Consider the following 23905-nt stretch of genomic DNA (forward strand, 5'->3'; position numbering starts at 1 on the left):
CCTGACTTCTACTTACACTTTTCTTCGATTTGTGGAGAAATTTGGTCCATTTATTTCTTAATAGTCTTAAATAAAATGCTTCTTAGCCAATATGCAATCTTGGAGTGGTTGCTCCAATCATAACTTTCCCTGATAACCTTTAAGCAATAAAGAAACCATGCATGGAACTTCTGTGAAATCTATTCTTCTCTCCTTCCCTCCTTCTCTTCTCTCCTTCCCTCCCTCCCTTCCTTCCTTCCTTTCTTCTATCTCTTTCTTTCTCTTTTGCATTGGGGATTAAAGAAGTTGGGGAGACTGATCTTGAACTTGCCATCCTCTTGTCTTAGCCTCCCAAGTAGCTGGGATTACGGGTGTGCCTCACCTGGCCTTCTGGAGGAACTTGAATGGAGAGGAATCTATTAGAGGTTTTCAGAGGAAAAAAATAAAAACAGTACACAATAAATAGGTAAAGTTTAAGGACAGAGATTAAAATTCACCTTCATAAAATTAATACAACTGGTTCTTAGGTTTACAAAGCACTGTCTCCCCTAATCCTTTTTTTTTTTTTTTTTTTTTTTAACATTGATCTGGCTACTTTCATAGTTTTTTCTCATACTCTGGAATATCCTGAGTTTCTCATCTCAATGGAAGGATGGTTTAAAGTGCTCTCCAACTTATTTTACATTTTAGTTATTCTCTTGATTCAGAGTTCACATGGAATATCTCTCCAGATAAGAATGGTTCTTCCCAGACAACTGGGTTCAAATTCCAACTTAATTCTGTTTGAGCTGTGTAACTTGAATAAGTCATGTGAACTTTCTGTGCCTCAATTTCCTGAACTATAAAAAGACGATAACATTAACACACACAGACACCCCTCATAGGTTGTTTAAATAATTAATTGGTTAAAGTATTATAACAGTGCTTGGCACATGGCAAGTGCTACTTAAGTGTTAATTATGATAATGATTATTTTCATTATCCTTATTATCTTCAAATTGTTTTAGTCAGCTTTCACTGCTCTAACTAAAAGACCCAACCAGAACAACTGTAGAGAAGGAAAAGTTTATTTGGAGGCTCATAGTTTCAGAGATCTTAGTCCATAGGCAGACGGCTCCATATCTCGAGGGCTGAGGTAGAGCTGACCATCATGACATAAGAGTGTGGTGAAGGGAAGGAAGCAGCTCACATGATGCAGAAAAAGAGATTCCACTTGCCAGATACAATATATATACCCCAAAGGCACACCCCACCCTCCTCCTCCAGTCACACCCTACCTGCCTTTATTTACCACTCAGTTAATCCCATCAAGGGGCTCATTCACTGATTGGTTTAAGGCTCTCATAACCCAAACATTTCACCTCTAGCTCACTTGGCATTGTCTCACACATGAGCTTTTGGGGACACATCACATTCAAACCTTAACAAAGCTACTATTAGAATTGTCATAATTTTTTTATAAAAAGAAGGGCTTGCTGGTGGTTTAGCTTAGGGGTAATATGTGCTTAGTATGCATTAAGCCCTGGGTTCAAACCCAGCACCAAAGTAAATAAATAATAAAAAATAAATAAGGGCAAAGTCCCCAGTAGTCCTCATAGTTTTTCAGACAGGAAACAAATTTTGTAATTTTTCTTAAGACTACTTTGTGCAAGGGTAGTGAGAGGAGAGCAAAGACTTTGTAAATTAGTTGGTTGTTTTCCTGAAATACCACCAACCTCCTGTGCAAGTTAGAGAGGGGTTCACTTCATAAACAAGTTCAGGACTTTTTTCAGCTCACTATCATCTTAGGGTTGTTCTCTGATCTGGGTTTCAAAATCATATGAGTGAATCAAGGGACCCAGATAATTGAGTCAGTAACTTAGGTCTAACAGTATCATATTTTTTGTTGTACCAGTATTTTTCAGCACTCTTATCTCTCTCCATTTATATAAGAAACCAAAAATAATTTTTAAAAAACAGAGAAATGGAAAGGAATCATGTCCAGGTATTCAAATGTACCAGTGGTATTTTAATCCAGAGTAAATGAACGTAGATTAATTATTTGTTCAGAAGTTGCACACTCATGTTCCACTGGATGGTTTATTGAGTTGCTCTTTAAAAGGCTCATTCTTTCATATGCAGAGGGTAGAGCAAAATAAGGGGGAAAGGTTGTGGGAATCAGATATCATAAAGATATAGGGAAGATCAGTGGAGTACAAGGAGGAGATTGAAACAGAAGGAAGAGGGATGGAAAAGAGGAAGGAAATAAGAAAAATTTAACAAAATCACACTGTATGCATGTATAAAATAAATACCACCTTTATGTATATGTATAAAGCATCAATCAATAATTACTGAGTGAAAGGAAGATTAGTAGAGTAGAGGAAGCAGAATAATGGGTAAGGAGGAGAGGAGGGAAAGCAGGGTGTAGGAGGTGAATCAGGGACTGAAATGGAATAAATCAAATTCCATGCATACAGGAGGTTTTCAAAATGAACCCAACTATTATGTATAACTATAATGTTCTAATAAAAATAAACAAAATGAATGAACTAATTAAAAGGTGTAAACTGTTGCTTTGCTTGATAAACTTAAAGAACAGACAGAAAAATTATATACTTTGACCAGTATTATGAGAGATTTACTTGAAAGTTAATATTTAAAACATTTTTATTGAAGCAGTAATTCAGAAATGTCATGGTAATAGGTAAAGTACAGTATTTCTCTATTCTTCTACTGTTGTGCCCAAAGGCTCGAGACCCCACAAGGACCACCAGAGACCACGATCAATGCAAGCAGCAAAGAGTCATTTATTAGCAAGTTCGAACCTGGTCCTCTGCGTCCTTAACCAGTGACGCTAAGAGAAGCCCCCAGCCCTCGTCAGCAGGGTTTTTATAATGAAAGGCAAGCAGTTTTACAGTGTTCTTTTAATTGGTTAACATTTGAACAGCTAAACATTAGTCCTCCTCTGGTTGGGTCCGGCCAATCTATTTGATTCTCATTGGGTCCTGCCAGAACTGAACGGTCCTAGTGGAAGAAGGGAGGAAGGAAGGGGTGAACTATGCAGGAGATGAGTCAGGGCTAAGCCCCGCTCCTGTCCTTGACGGATAAGGTCTCCAGGCAACCGCACATTCCTCGGACAAATATCTCTTAACAACCTTGGTAAGCACAGGGGCCCAGTAGTCCTGTTTGTCCTTGAGACAGTTAGCAACACAGATACCACCCTGCTCTCAACACTACCTTTGAAAAACAATATGGTATTGGTTTTAAAAATCTAAATACTATAAGCACAAGAGGTAATAACTCTACTGATGAAAGGATGAAGTCAGGGGTTGTTATAGATTACTAGCAGAGACTCTGAGCTTGTACATATTGTTGTTATTACAGAAAAACATCCTTTTTAATCATTGCTCTCCAACTAAGGGACTAAGACTAAGGGACTAAGACACAAACACATACAGTTGATTCTTGTTATTTGTGGTAATACTGTTCTGCAAAGTTGCCTTGAATACCAAGTTAGAATACTAAACCACTGATCCCAAAAGAAGCATAGGATTGTGTTTCTGCAAGCCTTGGATCAAACCATTTTTATCGTTTGGATGAACACATGACCTTGTTTTCTATGTATTTCTGCTAGGGACACCATATTCAATAAATGTTGATTCACTACTACTAAATAGCACTGAACAAAGCTAAATACCTCAGCAAAGCTTAGCTAACATGCATTTTTGTAAGGCATGTCACAGCCTTCTCACACTTAGAAACACTAGAGGGAACACTTCAACACTATTCTTGGGACCATTTTAAATAGCAATAGCACAAACAAGAACACAATAGCAACAAAAAGAACACAAATGCAAAAAATGTATCAATAAGTGTACCCAAAAAGGATGTTTATGTGTAGCATGAGAGTTGAAAACAGGTAGCAGCACAGGCTCTCAGGCATTTACCAGCAAATGTACCAGCAGAGGGTAGCAACTAGGTTCTGAGTATTACAGCCATGTCCTTAAAGGACTGTTGCAGCTGCTGGTTGATGGATATAAAAGAAAACCCAGGATTATCAGTATTGCTCTCCAGGTCCACTTCATCCATATAGCAACCTGCAAACAAGTGAGCAAACCCCAAAGGAAACCAGAAATAAGACAGGAGTCCAAAAAAAGTAATAGATACTGTTTTTGGAGGATCTGAATCCTAATAGAATCATTTCAACAAATTGGACTTAAAAAGAAAACCATGCTAAGAGTTTTTAATTTTCCAAGATACCAGTTTTCTCTGCATGCCTTTCAGTATCTAAATAATTGTGATAAAAATGGTTTCCAAACAAAATATGATACTATAATCAATTTAAAAAACTATAACAGTTTACAATTCTTTTCATTAAAAAAATCAGGAAGATTGGAGGGAGTGAAGATATGCTAGTTTCTTTATCATTTATTCCAGGAAGCATTAGGCAGTGTTTTATTTCTGAGATTAAATTTCAGAGATAAATATTTAAGCATGTATCTAAAGATAAAAGAATGGCTACTAATGGGACGACAAGAAGCTTTATCACTTCTCAATTGCTAAAGTAGTATTTAAAGAAAAGTCACTCATGTTAAAAAAAGAAGTAGAAAATAAAAGATCAATGAGAGACAAAGAAATGAGAAAAGAATGTCAAGCATAACTGTTAGTAGAATGAAGGTGTATTAAAAGAACAAGTATCATTGGGTTACATCATAAATAAAATCTTAGAATATCTGTCTGAAATGAAGATGAGTGAAACAAACCAACTCTGTAAAAATAAGTGGAAGGAAAAGATAAACCAGGCAAATACAAGTATAAATTGAAATTAGCAGTTAGAATATTGTATGAAATGGAAAGTAACCTTAGGAGAAGAGTGTTAAATGGAAAAGTATTGAATTAGTGAAGGGAAAGTCCATAGAAACCTTTTACATTAGACAGGCACAGTGGCACATGCCTATACTTCCAGCAACTCAGGAGACTGTGGCAGGAGGTTGCAAGTTCAAGATCTTAGCAAACTAGTGAGGCCTGTCTTAAAATAATGGGTAAAGAAAATGTGGTAAACAGAATAGTATGCAGTCTTTTAAGAAAAGAAGGAAATCCTCTCATTTGCAACAATGTGGATGAACATGGAGGTCATTATGTTTAGTGAAGTAAGCCAGATAAAAAAGACAAATAGCACATTTTCTCACACAGTACCTAAAATGTTGCTGTCATAGAAGCAGAGAGTAGAATGAAGCCTAAGAGCAGCTGACAGCTAGAGTCAGGAACTAAGGAAATGTTGGTTACTGGGTACAAATTTTTATTTAGAAGGAATAAATTCTGGAGACCTACAGCCTGGTGACACTACTTACCAAGTATACTTGAAATTGCTTGGAGAGTAGATTTAAAATATTCTCATCATAAAAAAAGGATAGGGATATGAAGTGATAGTAATATGTTGATTAGTCTAATTTAGCCATTCCACAATGTATGTACATATAAAAACATTACTTTTGTCTATTTAAAGACTAAATGAAAAATTTAAAAAATTTCCCTTGAAGTGCCTATTCTCTTTTAGTTACCTACCAGATTTAACCTTTTATATTGGCAATAAAATTCAAATTCAAAAGATCTAGTCCAAGGAAGAAAAAAAATGTCAAGTGCTGCCCCTTGCTCTCCTCCTTTCCTGTTCTCCAACCCAGAAAGATTTGAAGTCTGTCAGTAGATCCTGATGGAGAATAGGAGGACATGTGGAGAAACAAGCCACCCACACTTCTCTCACCCACAAACTGGGGTACAGAGGAAGTCCTCAACTTTAAACCAAGCTTGGACATTTGTTCAGAGTTCATGACTTGAAATGGACATTATTAATAAATTGGTACTCTTCAAACTATCAAGCATCAGAAGCAGGATTGTAGAAACTGCCTGAGTTTTACATTCAAAAACAAGAGATTTTAGCTCACAAAGTCAACATTAATAGATTTTTTTTGTTTTACTATAATTATACATAATAGGAGTTATTGTGCCATATTTGTACATGCACAGAGCATCATTTGATCAATCTCACTCCCCATTATCTCCCCTTTCCCTTCCCTCCTCCTTTCTTCTGATCCTCTACTGGTGGTCCATCTGTTATTTTTAATATAGAAGGAATATATATAATTTGGTTAAGTATAATTAACTTATATATTAATTATGCATATAATTAATAAAATTAATTATGTATTAGTTATAATTAATATAATTTCATATATATAATTTAATATAATTTCATACCTCACTTCAGTTAGAACAGTGATCATCAAGAATACAAATAATAATAAATACCGGTGAGGATTTTTGAAAAATGTATATTCATACATTGTTGGTGGGACTGCAAATTAGTCCAAGTACTTTGGAAATAAGTATGGGGATGCCTCAAAAGATTAGAAATGAAACCACCATATAACCAGCTATTTTACTCCTTGGTATTTATCCAAAAGAACTAAAATCAGCATACTACAGTGATATGTGCATACCAATATTTCCAGTAGCATAATCCATAATAGCCAAGTTATGGAACCAACCTAGGTGCCTATCAACAGACAAATGATTAAAAGACATACATATTTTTAAACTGAGTTGGGTTATAAGTTGGGAAATTTCCAAGTACTTATTTGGCATTTGTATTTCTAATCTTCATGAATTATATATTTATGCTTGGTGATCTGTGTGGTGTGATTCTAGACACTTTTGTCAAGGACACAAGTGTTCTACCTCATAGAGACTTAGGAAACGAAAGGAAAAACTAATTCCATCATTTATTTTCTATTCCACTCCTTATTAGATACATGATTCAGAAGCTTTAGCTTTTCCATCTAAATTCTAAGTTGCATTAGGGCCAAATTCTATGCCTTTACCATACAGCTCTTTTAGCCAGAGTAGCACTTCAAGCCTTCTCAAACTTTCACTCTGTGGCAGAACTTCCATCGCAATTACTTGTTAGTTTAACCTCAGTAAGTCCTCCAAATTATCTCCTTATGGTGTCCTAAAAAATTACTTCAGGAAGATATATTTAAGCTTGGAATTGAAATGAAGTCCTCAATAATATAAATCATTCTAAGTAACCCAGAAAGAATCTTTTTAGTTGATATTTTCAATATTTTGACAGAGCAGAAATATTCTAATAGTTATTTTTTAGAAAGACTCATTCTTTATATCTGGGCCTACGTCCACACAGAACACCACATGGAATACTTTCATTGCCTTAATAAGTGGGAATCACCACAAAAATACTGTCCTGAGTCTTAGTTTTGTTTTGTATAAGTATTCTCACTTTTTCTGTCTTTGGTGACTTGGGAAATCTCCTGGAATTGAGACCCTCTTTCATCTACTTAGATCTTCACCTTGTCCAGATCTGCCCAATGTTGGCATTCTCTACGGACAAAGTACTGTCTGTACTTCTCATTATACTGAAACTGAGTCTGCACTCGATTGTTGAGGTTTGCTTTCCAGGCATGACCAGATTTGCTCCTCCTTCAGAAGTATCCAGATTATTATTTACTCCGCTAACCTAGACTTCAATCTTTCCCTTTCTTCATCTTTATCAAAGAATCCTGCTGGACACTTAGAAAGAGTTTATATCACTTGATTTAATTTGACTTCTAAATAGCTCCTGAAAATATCCTATTCACTCACTTATTCAACAGATCTGTATGAAACCTTTACTCTGTGCCTGATAATGGCTGTCCATACTTTAATTTTGTTTCCTAGAGAATTTTTTAAATTGCATTATAGGAAACATTAATAAAGTTATGCAACTTTGTTGTGAGCAGTCATTTGGAAATAACTTATACCACTTCTGCTATAACTTATTAGTTTACCTAATGAAGTTAGAAATATGTTTACCAAAAGGGGACTGATTTTGAAAACAAAGCTTGAATGACCAGAACCAATAAAGCAGGAAAAAGCTGAGGCAGAATGAGACTTAGAAGAGGTCTGGTTGATGAAGGGCTTAGCTGGGCTTGAAGTTTGATTAAAAGTAATTCTATAGGAAGTTGAAATTGTTTAATTAGAAATTATTAAGGAGATTTGATCTATTTTCTAATGAAAAGCCACCCTCAGGGGTATTGCACATATACTATAATTTCTTTTAACTGCTGCTGAGAATATCCAAGTTATTTTATTAAAGTCACAGTGGCTTCTACAGAAAGAGTTCCTCTGTAAGTTTAAATTATGATGAATTAACACATCATGTTCCTTTTGGTTTTGAAAATTTAACTTTTGAAAATTCTGACATTAGTAAAAAAGAAATACAATTACCATGAAACATGATGAATGATGTGTTCTAAAATCATGCACTGGATTTTTAGCATTTGTAGCAATGTTCACATGTTCAATAGTTGCCTTGACCTTCACACAGGAAATCTTACAGGACGACATTGAGTAAATAGCATCCATATTTGCAGTGGTTTCAGATTTTATGTGTAACATTTTTCTTCAGTGATAACAACTGGACTTCCTTTATCCAAAACTAAGGCTAATACAGCTTTTTGCCAAGGTGGTATTTATCAGGCATTCTGCAGAGCTGGCCTTATGGAAAGTAATATTGGACAGGCCTCCCCCAGTGCATTTATTCAGAATCTAGTGTAATATAAGCTTGGATTTCATGAGACTCAAATATCATACTTAATGGAAAAATTGACAAAGAAAATGCTGGAAATTGGGACTCTACCAGAGGACTACAATGTCTTGATATTATAAGGAGAGTCACCAGAATACCCTAAAATAAGTGAAGAACTTTGCTTGAGGCAATGCTGCTGCCACCATCCTCTCTTCCTTCTGTCACTTATTCTATAAATCTGCTGCCAGAATGGAGTTTACATGGCAGCCCAGGAGACTGAGTCCTCAGGAGCCTGGAGTGAAGTGGTTGCTTATTTTTGGTAGGTAATGTTCTACTTTCCTTCCCTTAGCAACGAAACAATTGAATAATGTGGAATGAAGCAACGGAAGTGCCAAGAAGCCTTGAGTTGTGTGGGGTTGTGTGGAAGGCAGAGCCGTTGCCTTCCATTGAGTTTCAGTCTCGTGTCTGCCTTGCAAAACAAAAAGAATATGAAGAAGTCATCTTCAGTTTACACTAACAGAGCTTGCAGTTGACAGTAGAATCTGGAAACAACTGAATGTGTCCATAATGATTCCCTCTTCATACAGTTTTTTCTGAAATGGTTTTGTTTGTGTGTCTAGATTTTTTTAAGTTCATTTGACGTTGCTTTTCAGTTTTTTCCCCCCTTCCTTGTTGAGGATAACATTATGACACAATAAAAATAAGGGAATGGTTCCCAGGTTTCTTAACATGTCTCTTCAATTATGGCATCATAAATCACACTGAATTTCAGTAGTGTTCTTTATTTGTTTATTTTGTCTAGAACAAGATAAGAGAAAATTATAACTTGGGGAAAAAGTGACGTGTATGAAATTTTAATGCTATATTTTTATTTGTAGTTCCTCAGTGTTAATAAGCAGCCAAAATATAACTATTTTGTTTGTGTGGTTGTTTGTTTGTCTTTCAGCTGTTTACCTCTGCAAGCGAACAATGCAAAATAAAGCAAGACTAGAACTAGCAGATTATGAAGCTGTAAGTACTAAGGATGTTCTGTCAAAAAACAAAAAAGTCATAAAATGAACAGGAACAAGACCTATGATCATTTCTGAGCACTCCGATAACTTTCTACATTCATGGATCTTAAGGATCAGATTTCTGCTGTTTATAAATCCGTTTGCTTGCTTTCTGTCTTCATGCACATTAAGGACAGTGAAATTTGAAATACCCAAATTCAGTGTAGATGAGAGAAACATATCATATTTTCTAAAACTGAATTACTGTAACTATTTCAAATAAATGCTAAAATGAGAATTAAAGACCATTTATACTGGGAACATGTGTTTTTGCAAAAAAAAAGAAAAGATTGTTCATTATCAGCAGATAAAATTAACCTGATATGATTTATTCAAATTTTGCTGTATTGCAATATATGGATTTCAAAGCTTTGTGTAGAAATAAGTACTGGGCTGCCAAAGATCTACTTTTATTGTCAGTATAAGAATAAACTGAATCCATGGTAGGAATGCATTGTTTTCCTGTTCCTCCATAAAATGAACACTGAAAAATCTAGTGGATTCATCTGGAACACTTTGCTCATACAAGGTAATTTCATTATTTTGCAGACATATATTGTATTTATAGTTTTATTATCTAAAGTCAGTCATTCTCAAAAATTAATTTATTATTTTTTCTATTTTCTCTAAGACAATATGAGGATTAGCTGATTTGATGAGCATGACCTGTCATTCAGAATCAGAGTACATAGAGAAATTCTATATTTGTTTTTTTCACAAACACATATGATAAATAAACTGGGAAGAGTAGTGCAGGTGAGCAGCAAATCATCTTCACCTCTGGGATATTTTTCAGGAGAGCCTGGCCCGGTTGCAGAGAGCCTTTGCCCGGAAGTGGGAGTTCGTATTTATGCAAGCAGAAGCATAAGCAAAGTGAGTCCTTGTGAGTCTTTTGGAAAATTTGTTCCAGTTGTGACCTTTTGTCCAGAGGGGGCACTACACTTAATACTACTTATTCTTCATTGTTTCAATGTTGGCAGAGTGGACAAGAAGAGAGACAAAATTGAAAGGAAGATTCTCGATAGCCAAGAAAGAGCATTCTGGGATGTCCACAGACCTGTGGTAAGCAAACAGCAAGGTTCTCACAAATCTACATCCTAACTTTTGACAAGTCAGGGGTGCCCTGAGAAACCAAGGAAAAAACTGGGGCACCCCCATCATATGTCCCACAGTATCTGGATGAATTAGTTAAGGAAACATGGCACTTTGGTAAGATGACCAGATGCAATATTTTAATATTTAATTTCTAAAACTATGCATTCACACACACCTGCAAGTCTGGTTACTTGAGAGGCTGAGGCAGGAGGATCATAAGTTCAAGGCCAGCCTTGGCAACTTAGAGAACACATCTCAAAAAAAATTTTTTTTAAGGGGCAAGACTAGGTGGGCAGGATGTAGCTCATTAAGAGAGCTCTTGCCCAGCATATGCAAAGTCCTGGAGTCAATCCCCAGCTCCACAGGATCAGGGAATAATGCCTGTTAATATTTCCAAACATGGCATCTCTTTTCCACTCACACTTAACATTTGAGATGCTTCATGCTGCTATAAACACTTGAAGGAAAAAACACTTCAATAAAGCAGTCTTTTTATGACTTACTGCTTACAATTTTTGGCTTTATAGGAAAAGTATAAGTTAAAATGTTATTCCTGCCCTAATTTTTCTTTTTTGAAACATATTAGTAACCTATTATTGACTTTCACAATCTAACATTTTTTATGCCTCAAATTCAAATTAACTGATATTTTAATGATGGAACACTCGATCAGTATACAGTTACCACATAGAGTAACTACTCCCTTAATAATGTTAAACTCTATGCCTCAGAGTAACAAATAATGAATGTCCTTAATAAGTACCAGAGAATTTGTGGAAGGTATTAAACTATGGTTATCAGTATCCATAAGATAGCATGTCTAACCTCATTTATTCTTTTCTATTTTGATGCAGTATCTTTTTCTCCTGAGGATTTAACTTTAGACAAAGCACCAGAAAATAATATTTACCTAAGTACTACTAGACTAAATAACACATTTACGATATGAGTGATAAATCAAGACAGATCATTTAAGGCTATCTTAAAAGTTTTCTCTCCATTACCTTCAGAGTCAGATCAAAATAGAAAGACTATAAAGGTTTGTTTATATAAAGTTAGGTATTTCATCTTCAGATAGAAATGCAATCAGTAAGTTCTATTTTTAATATGCTTTCTTTTGATTTCTCAAGGAGAATTGAGAGTTAACTGGTTTTTCTATTAAAAATTCAACTTGAGTATTATTACACTGAAAAAGGATTGTGAGGTTACACACATACTATTGCAAGGAGATGAAGTAGGACTGTTCTAAGCAACTCCTGGAAACCAGTCAATACATTATGTGCATTATTAATCTATTTTGTGCCCCTGGGATATCTGGTGGTCAATTTATAACCTTGTTTAGTTTACATGATCTGGATCTTCCTGTTATCCCTAAGGACTCACACCAGGCTGGCTCCCCTGCCCTGCTCATATCTGTTCCATGCTCTGAGATGCCCATGGTCTCAGAGCATCAAAGTTGATCCAAATATACTCCCCTACTCCACTGCCTAAAAATCAACTCAAGCCGAACCTGCCCAGAGTTGTTTCCCTTGAAACATGTGAGGTCTGCTCACCTCCACGTTTCCTACTAGCAAAGAGCACACTGTGTTGTCCATGTCCCTGCCACATTCAACTAGAAAGTCAAGCCAGGGAGGGTCTGAAGCATAGCCACGCTAAAAGCATTAGCTCTATCTCCCTTATTCAACTTGAAGATGCTTATGAAGAGCTTTATATCACCTACATGGTGATAAGCTCTGAAAGCCTGAATCAGAGATTTAAAGTTAAACAGATATTCCTATAGCTGAGTTTCTTCTTCATACTCTGTCTTGACTGTGGCACAGTGACCCTTTCAGTCCTATTGAAGTCATCTTGTAAACTTTAACTGTCTTCTGGACAGGATAGGTAAAAACAGGTTTTGCTAACACCAGTTTTTTTAAATATTATTAGGATTCATATTTTTTTAAATTTATTTTTATTATAAACAAATGGAATACATGTTGTTTCTCTGGTTGTACATGAAGTAAAGTCTTACCATTTGTGTAATCATACATTTACATAGGGTAATGGTGTTTGATTCATTCTGTTATTTTTCCTTCCCCCCCACCTCTCCCACCCTTCTTTTCCCTCTATACAGTCCTTCCTTCCTCCATTCTTGCCCCCCTCCCACTCCCCATTATGTGCCATCATCCGCTTATCAGCGAGATCATTTGTCCTTTGGTTTTTTGAGATTGGCTTATCTCACTTAGCAAGATGTTCTCCAATTTCATCCATTTGCCTGAAAATGCCATAATTTTATTATTATTTATGGCTAATATCCCATTGTATATATATACCACAGTTTCTTTATCCATTCATCAATCCGGCTATTGTGAATTGAGCAGCTATGAACATTGATGTGGCTGTATCTCTGTAGTATGCTGATATTAAGTCCTTTGGGTATAGGCCAAGGAGTGGGAGTCAAATGGTGGTTCCATTCCAAGCTTTCTAAGGAATCTCCACACTGTTTTTCAGAGTGGCTGCACTAATTTGCAGCCCCACCAGCAATGTATGAGTGTACCTTTTTCCCCATATCCTCGCCAACACCTATTGCTGCTTGTAGTCTTGATGATCGCCATTCTAATTGGGGTGAGATGGAATCTTAGGGTAGTTTTGATTTGCATTTCTCTTATTACTAGAGATGTTGAACATTTTTCATACATCTGTTGATTACTTGTAGATCTTCTTCTGCGAAGTGTCTGTTCATTTCCTTAGCCCATTTATCTAACAAAAGAGGTGAAAGACCTCTACAATGAGAACTGCAGAACACTAAAGAAAGAAATTAAAGAAAACCTTACAAGATGGAAAGATCTCCCATGTTCTTGGATAGGCAGAATTAATATTGTCAAAATGGCCATATTACCAAAAGTGCTATACAGATTCAATGCAATTCCACTTAAAATCCCAATGACTTACCTTACAGAAATAGAGCAAGCAATCATGAAATTCATCTGGAAGAATAAGAAACCCAGAATAGCTAAAACAATCCTTAGCAGGAATAGTGAAGCAGGAGGTAACGCAATACCAGAACTTCAGCTATACTACAAAGCAATAGTAACAAAAACAGCATGGTATTGGTACCAAAATAGACAGGTAGATCCATGGTACAGAATAGAGGACATGGACAGAAACCCAAATAAACACAATTTTCTCATACTAGACAAAGGGGTCAAAAATATGCAATGGAGAAAAGATAGCTTCTTCAACAAATGGTGCTTGGAAAACTGGAAATCCATATGCAACAGAATGAAACTAAACCCCTATCTCTTACCCTGCACAAAACTCAACTCAAAATGGATCAAGGACCTCGGAATCAGACCAGAGACCCTGCATCTTATAGAAGAAAAAGTAGGTCCAAATCTGCAACATGTCAGCTTAGGAACAGACTTCCTTAACAGGACTACCATAACACAAGAAATAAAAGGAAGAATCAATAACTGGGATAGATTCAAACTAAAAAGCTCTCAGCAAAGGAAACTATCAGCAATGTGAAGAGAGAGCCTACAGAGTGGGAGAAAATTTTTGCCACTCATACTTCAGATAGAGCACTAATTTCCAGAATCTATAAAGAACTCAAAAAACTCTACACCAAGAATACAAATAATCCAATCAACAAATGGGTAAGGAAATGAACCAATTTTTTTTTTTAACTGGAGAAACCTGGAACAATGTGTAGGTAAATTCCAGACAGGATCTTGACTATCCAGAGGTTAAATCTGGCTTGTTCTGGGATCCACTATTGCATACCACCCTCTGTATTACCATCTGGGAGATGGTCCAGTTGTGTCCACTTCCAGGTTTTATCATGTTGGCCAAAGACTAGTAGCCAAGGGGAATGGGGAGAACTGAGGCGGAGTGGAAAGTAGTGGCCTTTGGGGCAAGGCAGATAATTTATTAGCCCTACTTTGCATAATTGTAGAGCAACATGCTGAGAAGCCCCAAGGAATGGGTTCAATCCTCAACATCACAGAAGATATCGAGAAAGATCCATAAGACATACTTACTGTATAACTCAAAAAGAGAATTTCAAAGAATTTTGAAGATTTGGAGAAAGTCTACATTGAAATGTGAATTTCTCTGAATATAAAACTATATGAAAAAAAATCCCAGTTTTAATTTAAAAAAATCAATTACCTAGAGAAACAATTAGGAGAGAATACATGAAATGTTGGTTGTACTTATTGAGAGATATTTGATATCCCATCGGCAACTTAAATTTTCTAATAGGGGCATATGTCACACTTATACCTGAAAAATTATGCATAGTAAAATATTCTTAGACCCTCATCATTGACCACATAATATCTGGAGGAGGTGGGAAGTGCTTCTGCCATGCGTGGAAGTGGTCAGAACGTGCCTGGTGTTTTCCATTCCAGGCACTGCATTTTCAGGGGTAACAAGCAGAAACACTGCCATCTTTGGAGCAGAGTGAGCAAAGTGGCTAGGGAAGCGGGTGGTGATAACATGGATGAGAAGAAGAGAATATGAGAAATTAAGCGTAAGGCAAAGATGTTAGAGACTGTTACTCATCTGTCTTTAAGCACTTGAGCATCTATTATCGGGAAAGGAAGCAGAATTAGCCTGCTTTGCTTTGGAATAAAGGAGGCAGATTTTGTCTGAATGAACTCTTTCATCCTTTCGTTATCCAGTATATCACAGAGCAGGGAGATCTCTGTCTTCTCAGTAGTCCAGGGTGGAGGGATAAAGGTTGTCTCTTGTGGCTGATTACTTGGACCTCTCTCCAAAGATTCAGTGTTTCTCGCTGAGAGCAGAAGAGTGTTACTGACTGGAAGGTCTCAAACTGAAATTTGAGAGCATTGTATTCTAACCAAATTAATGAAAAGAGATGGCACATCATGTTTTTCATCAATTCAAATCTTAAATTTCATTATGTTACAGATTTTGTTTGATATTTAGTAAGCTAGGAATGGAGGGGCCAGATGGAGGGAAAATAATTTGAGGTTTAAATTGTAGTTGCTATATTATCAAGCATGACATTTGCTCCTTGATTGACAGGTTTTTTTTTTCTTGTAACTAAAGTCCATCATTTTGTATGCAAAGTTAATATCTGATATTCTTTTAACCAGTGATGTGGTATTTAGTAAAACCAGGGTACAATTTTCACACGTGTGAAAGTAATCTAAATTCTCTACTGCAGTCAGCCTCAATGATGCGTATATGACCATTCTCTGAAGTAGCTCCAGAAAGGGGATTCTGGATGTGTTCCCACATAAAACATGCCTGAATGGTTTTAGATGTTTCATAATGTCAGTCCTTGAGAGAAACTGAGGCACAAATTGATTAAAAAGCAAAACAAATTATTTGTGTTGGTCTGAGTTGCAACTCACAAGACACAGATTCAAAATTGATTAAAAAGCAAAAACAAATTTTTGTGTTGGTCTGAATTGCAACCCAAAAGACACAGAATCAAGCTTGGCTCTGGGTCTTACACATTTCAAACAAGTTTTAAAAACAAAAACCAGATTAGGAAGAGGAGTTACATCAATTTGTCAAGAGACTGGGTAATTTAAAAAAATGTAAAGCAGTTCTCAGAAAGGAGGTGGCAAAGGACAAGAAGTGAGTTAGGGGTGAGATGACCCAGGTGAGTATCTACAGAACTGAAAAGTTCCTCTGGAATAAAAACTATGACTCTCAGCATGTGATACAAGATGTAACAAGTTTTGGCCTGCTGGGGTTTCAGTGCTAGGGAAAGGATATACAGCTCCCACCAGATCCGTCCTGTCCTCTCAGCCTAGTATGCAGGGGCACCTCAATCTGCCATTGTTAGTTTGATTTTAATGTCTCCACAGTAATCAGCATGTATTTTCATATATTTGTCATTTCTAAAATGGATAACAAGCTTTGAAAACAGGGAGTAGATTGTTTGCTCCCTTTCCTTATCAATTCATTTTTTATTATTTTGAGAAAGAAATTCCTCTATAAACAATCTCTCTGTCCCACTAGATTAATTTCTAATAGGACCTCTTTATTTGCTATCTTAAGAAAAGTGGTGGACTGGGGATATAGCTCAGTTGGTAGAGTGCTTGTCTTGCAAGCACAAGACCCTGGGTTCAATCCCCAGCACCATAAAAAAAAAAAAAAAGTGATCATAACTTGGCTACAGTCTCCAAGACAGATAATATTTTCTTTAGGAAATAATATATTTAGTAATTTTTATAAGAAAATCAGGCTTACCGATCCCAAAGAACCAAAGGCCTAATGTGTTCTCCGATATGTGGATGCTAATTCACAATGCAGGGGGGAGGGGGGTCGATAGGGAAGAAGATACTTTGGATTAGACAGAGGTGAGTAAAGGGAGGGGAGGGACATGGGAATAGGAATGACTATAGAATGAATCGGACATTATTACTCTATTAGCATATATAATTACATGACCAGTGTAACTCTACATCATGTACAAACAGAAGAATGAGTTATACTCCATTTATGTATGATGTGTCAAAATGCATTCTACTGTCACATATACCTAATTAGAACAAAAAAATTAAATTAAATTTTAAAAATCAGGCCTAGAAATTGCATAAAACAGGCATATAGTTCTGTTATCTTATTTATTCATGTGATATCCTACATTTTATCTCTTCCCTTTCAAGTGCTGAAGAATGCACTAGGAAAGAGAGATTGATTATATGGTCACTCCTGGCAACTTAATATTAATGTTTGGTAACTTCTGTCAGTTCTCAACACAGACCAAAAAAATCAGTCTTTTCCTTTATGAATTAAGTTTTTGAAATGTGTCCCTTTAAGCAGCTACATCAACAACAAAATCAAACCAGGAAGCTGCTGCCAATTTCCTTTTTGTCTTGGTTGGTTCTTAGTTACCTTTGATTTTGAAGGGGAGTGAAGTCCTTGGGTCCCTGAAACACCATCCCCACACATCAGAGGCAATGTCGGGAAACCAATACTCTGCCCTCACAATGTTGGAGAAGAAGATAAAAACAGTTAGTTTATTAGCCCCTAGAGAACATTCACCAGCACTTAATGTAAATGATAGCTCATGTGGTCATGACAACCAGCAGATGAAGCATTGTTATCTTCTCTACAACTAGGGAGTCTCAGGCAACAGGCATTTCAGTTGCACAAGAGCCCACAAGAGCCCATAAGGGTTAGCTAGCATCCAAGGCAGGAGTTCTGGCCCCAGGGCCTGTGTCTTACCTAGCATGCCTTCCCACCTCTTGGCAAGGTGAGCAATGGTGTAGAATGTAATCTTCCAAACAATTCTTATAAAATTCTGTTTAATCCTCACAGTACTCTATGAGGTTGGAGTTCATTTTATCCCCATTTCACAAATACAGAAACTGAAGTTTAGAGAGGGTGAGATTTCTTTTGTTTTCCTCTATGACCTGTTGCAGCTTAGTGCTCCTTGCATCAACTCCAACCCAAAGCCAGGCTTTGAGAACATGACAGGATTCAAGGAAAAGCAATCAGGATGAGTGAATTAGAACTGAAACCAAGGGAAGGGAAAGATGTAACTGTTGAATGAAACAAATTTAATTAAAGCAAAATACAACAAGTAGGTCTTGTTTAAAAATATACCATGATCAATTATGCTAGAAAAATTGAGAGTGAAAGAATGAAGAAAAAACATGGAATACTGTCATTTGAATTTAGTGGGGTGCTATGCTAGGAACTGGATGATGTGATCCTAACACAGATAACAAATTCAGGCAAAGGCACCATCTGGACCAGAGCCATTTGCATCTGGACCGTCTGCACCTCACTGTGTTGATTTCAGTGAGTTTTAATATCTGATAAGTCTAGGTCCTTGGAGCCCTATCCGATCTCTCGCTATTTTTTCTTCATTATGGGTTCATTCTAGTTATTTTCTGTATCAACCTTTGGACCTACTGCGTAGCACTAGAAAAGGACACTTCGGGCATTTTAATTGGAATTATTAAATTTATAAAAAACACTTAGGGGAATCAGGTGTGGTGGCACATGCCTGATAGCCCAGCAACTTGGGAGGCTGAGGGAGGAGGATCATAAATTCAAAGCCAGTCTCAGCAACTTAGTGAGGTCCTAAGCAATTGCATGAGACCCTGTATCAAAATAAAAAATAAAAAGGACTGGGGTATGGCTCAGTGGTTAAGTGACCCTGGGTTCAATCCCCAGTACCAAAAACAAACAATACCCCCCTCCCCCCCCAAAAAAAAAAAAAAAACAAACACCAGGAAGAAACAAAACTTAGGGAAATAGAGTTCTTTATAAAGTTGCATTTGTCCACACCTATATTTGTGTCTTTCCAGAACATTGTAGATTGTCCTCATGTAGGTTTATACATTTCTTGTTAGGTTTCTTTTCTTGCTTATTATCGTGGTTATAAATGAAGTTTTTTTTTATTTGTTCTAATTAGTCATACATGATAGTAGAATGCATTTTGTCATATCAACATACATGGAGTAGAAGTTCTCATTCTTCTGGTTGTACATGATGTAGACTCACACTGTTCGTGTAATCATATATGTACATAGGGTAAGAATGTCTGATACATTCTACTATCCTTACCTCCATACCCTCCTACCCTCATTTCCTTCCCCTCTACTTAATCCAAAGTACCTCTATTCTTCCCTAACCCTGTCACCACTTCTTTTAAATTAGCATCTGCATATCAGAGAATACATTTGGTCTTTGGTTTTTGAGGTTTGGCTTATTTCACTCAGCAAGATATTCTCCAACTCCATCCATTTACCTTCAAATATCAAAATTTCATTCTTCTTTAAGACTGAGTAATATTCCATTGTGTATATATACCACATTTTCTTTATGCAGTCATCTGTTGAAGGGATCTAGGTCGGTTCCATAGTTTAGCTATTGTGAATTGAGTTGCTATAAACATTGGTGTATGTCACTGTAGTATGCTGATTTTTTTGTGTGGGGGGCAGGTACCAGTGATTGAACTCAGTGGCACTTGACCACTGAGCCACATTCCCAGCTCTATTTTGTATTTTTGTTAGAGACAGGGTCTCACTGAGTTACTTAGTGCCTCACCATTGCTGAGACTGGGTTTGAACTCTTGATCCTCCTGCCTCAGCCTCCTGAACCACTGGGATTAAAGGTGTGTGCCACCTGTAATCATCAGTATGCTGATTTTAAGTCCTTTGGGTATAAACAGAGGAGTGGGATAGCTAGGTCTAATGGTAGTTCCATTCCAAGTTTTCTGAGGAATATCCATACTGCTTTCCATAATGGTTGCACCAATCTGCAGTCCCACAAGCAATGTATGAGAATGTATCTTTTTCTCCACATCCTTGCTAACATTTGCTGTTGCTTGTATTTTTGATAATTGCCATTCTGACTGGAGATGAAATCTTAAGAGTAGTTTTGATTTGCATTTCTCTAATTTCTAGAGATATCAAACATTTCTTTTGTATATTTGTTGATTGTATAAATGGAGTTCTTTTCTACTGTATCTTTTAAAATAAACTATATACATAATTAAGAAGTGGACATTAATTTCTATCTTACATAGCTTCCATTTTCACAGTATTTCTTTTCATTCCTAAAACTTGTGATGTATCCCAAAGGGGGTTTATTTTTTTTTAATTTTTTTGTACTAATAAGTTATAAATGACAGTAGGAAGTATTTATGCACTTTGATATATCATACTTAAATGGGGTACAATTTCTCCTTTTTCTGATTGTACATGTAGAATCACATCAGTCATGCAGTCATATATGTACATAAGGTAATAATGTATATTTTATTCTTCCTATTCCCATATCCCCTCCCCTCCCCTCAATCCCCTCTACCTAAACTAAAGTAACTCTATTCTTCCCTAGTGAACCCCCACTTTGCTGTGAACTAGCATCCACATATCAGAGAAAACATGTGGCCTCTGTTTTTCTGGGATTGACTTACTTCACTTAGTATGATATTCTCCAACCCCATCAATTTACTGGCAAATGTCAAAATTTCATTCTTTAATATTGAATAATATTCCATTATGTATATGTAGCATATTTTCTTTATTCATCCATGTGTTGAAGGGCACCTAGGTTGGTTCCATAGTTTAGCTATTTTGAATTGAGCTGCTATAAACACTGATGTGTCCAGGTCACTGTAGCCCACTTCTTGGTTTATACCCAAAGAACTTAAAATCAGCATACTATATGGGGGTTTTGTTTGTTTATTTTTGAGGAATTTTGTTGTTGTTTTGATTTGTTTTACTTTGGGATAGGGAAGTTTTTCTGGAAATGCTGTGGATCAGCCAAGGACCTGGTGAATGTTAGGCAAGCACTCTACCACGGAGCCACACCCACAACCCAAATGACTCTATTTTACACTTTTGCTTAAATATTGAACTTACTGGAAGATGACTATATTCTCATGTCTCCTTCTCCAGTTCATCCCAGGCTGTATCAAATCTTATAACCGCTAGGAATATCTACTGCATATTCTCAGGAGACTAAAAGTAAAAAAGACAAATAATGCTTTAATATCTTCATGGAAGTAATTTTGATATTGCAGAACTCCAGAAAAAGAGCCACTGTTGCAGCATATTTTTTTCGAATTTTCTAAAATATTTAACACTTTTTGTCCTAATATCTTTTAATAATAGGAGAGCTCTATGAGTGGATTTCTTAATGCTGAATGATCCTTGAAATCCCAGAATAAATAATGATGTGTCATTTTCTAATGTGGTATTGGATTTTGTTTGGTTATTTTGATTTAGAGTTTAGATATGCATATTCAAAAGTGAAATTGCCTTTGACTAGATTTTTTATTGATTTTTGTAACAAAAACTTCACTGCAAAGGGTAGAAATGTTGGTTTTTAGCATATTTTTTCCACCTTGTGTAGAATTTATTTCTCTAATCTGGACACACACAATAACAAAGAGGGTGGGAAGGGCACCATTTTATCATGAACTAAATGCTCTAATGATGGATTACATCAAGATTCTCACTTCTAGGCCTCCTCCCCTGCCTGTGCATAAGCTTTACCCACGATGGCTTTTCTCCATTTATATTTTCCCTGTCTCAAATACTGAAAATCTGGGGAGAGCAAGCATAGCTGACAGTTTTACTTAGTATACTGTTCAGTAGATGCAACTGCAGTTAAAACCGTTTGGCTCAATTACCAACTGCTTTTTTTTGGATAAAACTGTACTAAATGTCTCCAAGTCTTAAACTCTTCATTTGAAATGGGTATAATAATAACTATTTCCTATGACATTAGTAAATTGCTTAGGATAATACCTGGCACATAGTCATTGTTCAGTAAGTAGAAACGGAAGTTATCTTAGCAGTCATGCTTTTGAAAAAAGACAAGAAGGCAAGAAGCAAGGGAATGTAGAACAGTTTACAGGTAGCAATGACCAGCTATAATCAAGGAAATACCTTGGGAATCCCTGGATTTGAAGTTTGAAACTTGCCTAAGTATATTAGTTGTCTACTGCTGCATAACAAATTATCCCCAACATTTAGCAGCATAAAACAACAGCCTTCCTGGGTGGTTCTGGCTCAAGACCTCTCCTGATGCATCTGTCAAGCTATGGGCCAAGGATGTAGTCATCCAAGGGCTTGATGGTTAGCTTCATTCACTTGGTGAATGGCAGCAGACTTCAGTTCTTAACCACATGGATACCATCTCCCTAAGGTTATCATGATATGGTCTCCCCCATGTCACCCCAAAATAGACAGCCCCATTTCCAAAATCTCTTTTCTTGGTAACCAATCTCAGAAGCAGCATGTCATAACTTCTGCCATAGCTTACTGGAGACATAAACAGTGTGGGAGGGGATTAATAAAAGTGTGAGTAGCAAAAGGAGGACATCATTAAGGACCGTAATGGATGGTAACTTCCTCAGTAGAATTTGGAAATTTGGTGGAAAATTAAAGCCAGGTCCGTCTATAGCATGAATAAACTCGTTGCCATTATAATGGGCAACGAAGGCAAATGCTGATGGAATGCCTTGACTCAAGCAGGGAGTGGAGAAGGTCAACGGGAAGAAGTGACCTTACACACTTCTCACAGCTGGGTCAGGTGATTTTTCTGCCAGATTCCCAGAGGAAGAACATGGAAGTGTAAGTCCTAAGACAAAAATGCCTCTCACTACCCTATTAACTTTTAGATGAGTTATTGAGTTTTCTCAACCAATAACTTCCACAACTTTTAAACAGAGCTAAATAATTCCTCTCAGGTGTTAAGAAAAGCAAACCTTTCAAGATGAATGTAAAGTGCATTATATTGTATGACTGGGAATGAGATGATATGTATGAGTTAGTGACTGTCCTGAAAGAGAGAGACAGGCAGACATAGACTCTGACTGTGGTTCACGTGTTCCTGACTCTAGATTCAGTCCTCAGTCCAGGGCCAGGCATATGGCAGGCACACAGATACCCAATGCACATACTTTGAATTAATGATACTTGCTCTCCTTCATCCCTGCATAGATCCATTTGGATGACTCTAAACACATTGACTTAGTTTTACAAGCACAGATTTTTTTTTTCCTAAAGGTTGTGATATCTATATCAACCATCAGCAACCAGACCTGAGTTAACAGACTTTTTTCAGCTGTCTTGAAGCTGGTTTATTTCTAGCATAGTCACTTCACTGGTCAAGTTATTCCTTTGTTCACATGAAACACATGGAAAATATATGCCACCTGAATTTTTTCTCTACAAAATGCAAGAACTGTATTACATGTCAGTTTTTATTTGATAGTGATAATGTTGATTAGAACCTATCTAAGTAATATCTGGTGACAAAAGCCTTTTATGTTTGTATGTTACTTATTCTTTACAGAAAAAAAAATTTAGGCTAGGTAATGATTGTCCTTGATTTACAAAGAGAAGAAAGTAGGACTCTGAGGAACTGAGTTTTGAAGTACTAACATTCAAATCCTTAATTATGACTAAATGACTGACATTTGCTCCAAAACGCCATGCAATCTCCACTGAGTAGTTTGCAATCTTTTTGTCACTTCATAATGCACATCAGGATATTATCTTCTACCAGGTCTGGCTTTGGGCACATTAACTAGTTTTTATTTTGTAGTAGTAAAATGTAGTGAAGTGACTGACCTTCTTAATTGTTAAGTGGTCTACTGTACTTTGCACGTGTGCTTGATTTCTGAGGCAGGTGGAGTGCACATGTCCATTTGTTATCATTGGGATGTCCTGTTGGGTACTAGATCCTTGGTATCCCAAACAAAGAACTGAGCAAGACACACACA

At 36.6% G+C, this 23905-nt stretch overlaps 1 protein-coding gene across 1 annotated transcript in view; it reads left to right on the forward strand.

The window, feature by feature from the left end:
• LOC124961663 (formin-2-like) overlaps positions 1-23905 on the forward strand; it is a 214503-nt gene that overhangs the window by 150524 nt on the left and 40074 nt on the right. Inside the window, 3 exon segments of the mRNA XM_047520536.1 lie at positions 9489-9553; positions 10391-10477; positions 10575-10656. Coding sequence (XP_047376492.1) covers positions 9489-9553; positions 10391-10477; positions 10575-10656 — 234 coding nt within the window.

This window comes from Sciurus carolinensis, chromosome 12 (genome assembly GCF_902686445.1).
Source record: "Sciurus carolinensis chromosome 12, mSciCar1.2, whole genome shotgun sequence".
Lineage (NCBI taxonomy): Eukaryota > Metazoa > Chordata > Mammalia > Rodentia > Sciuridae > Sciurus > Sciurus carolinensis.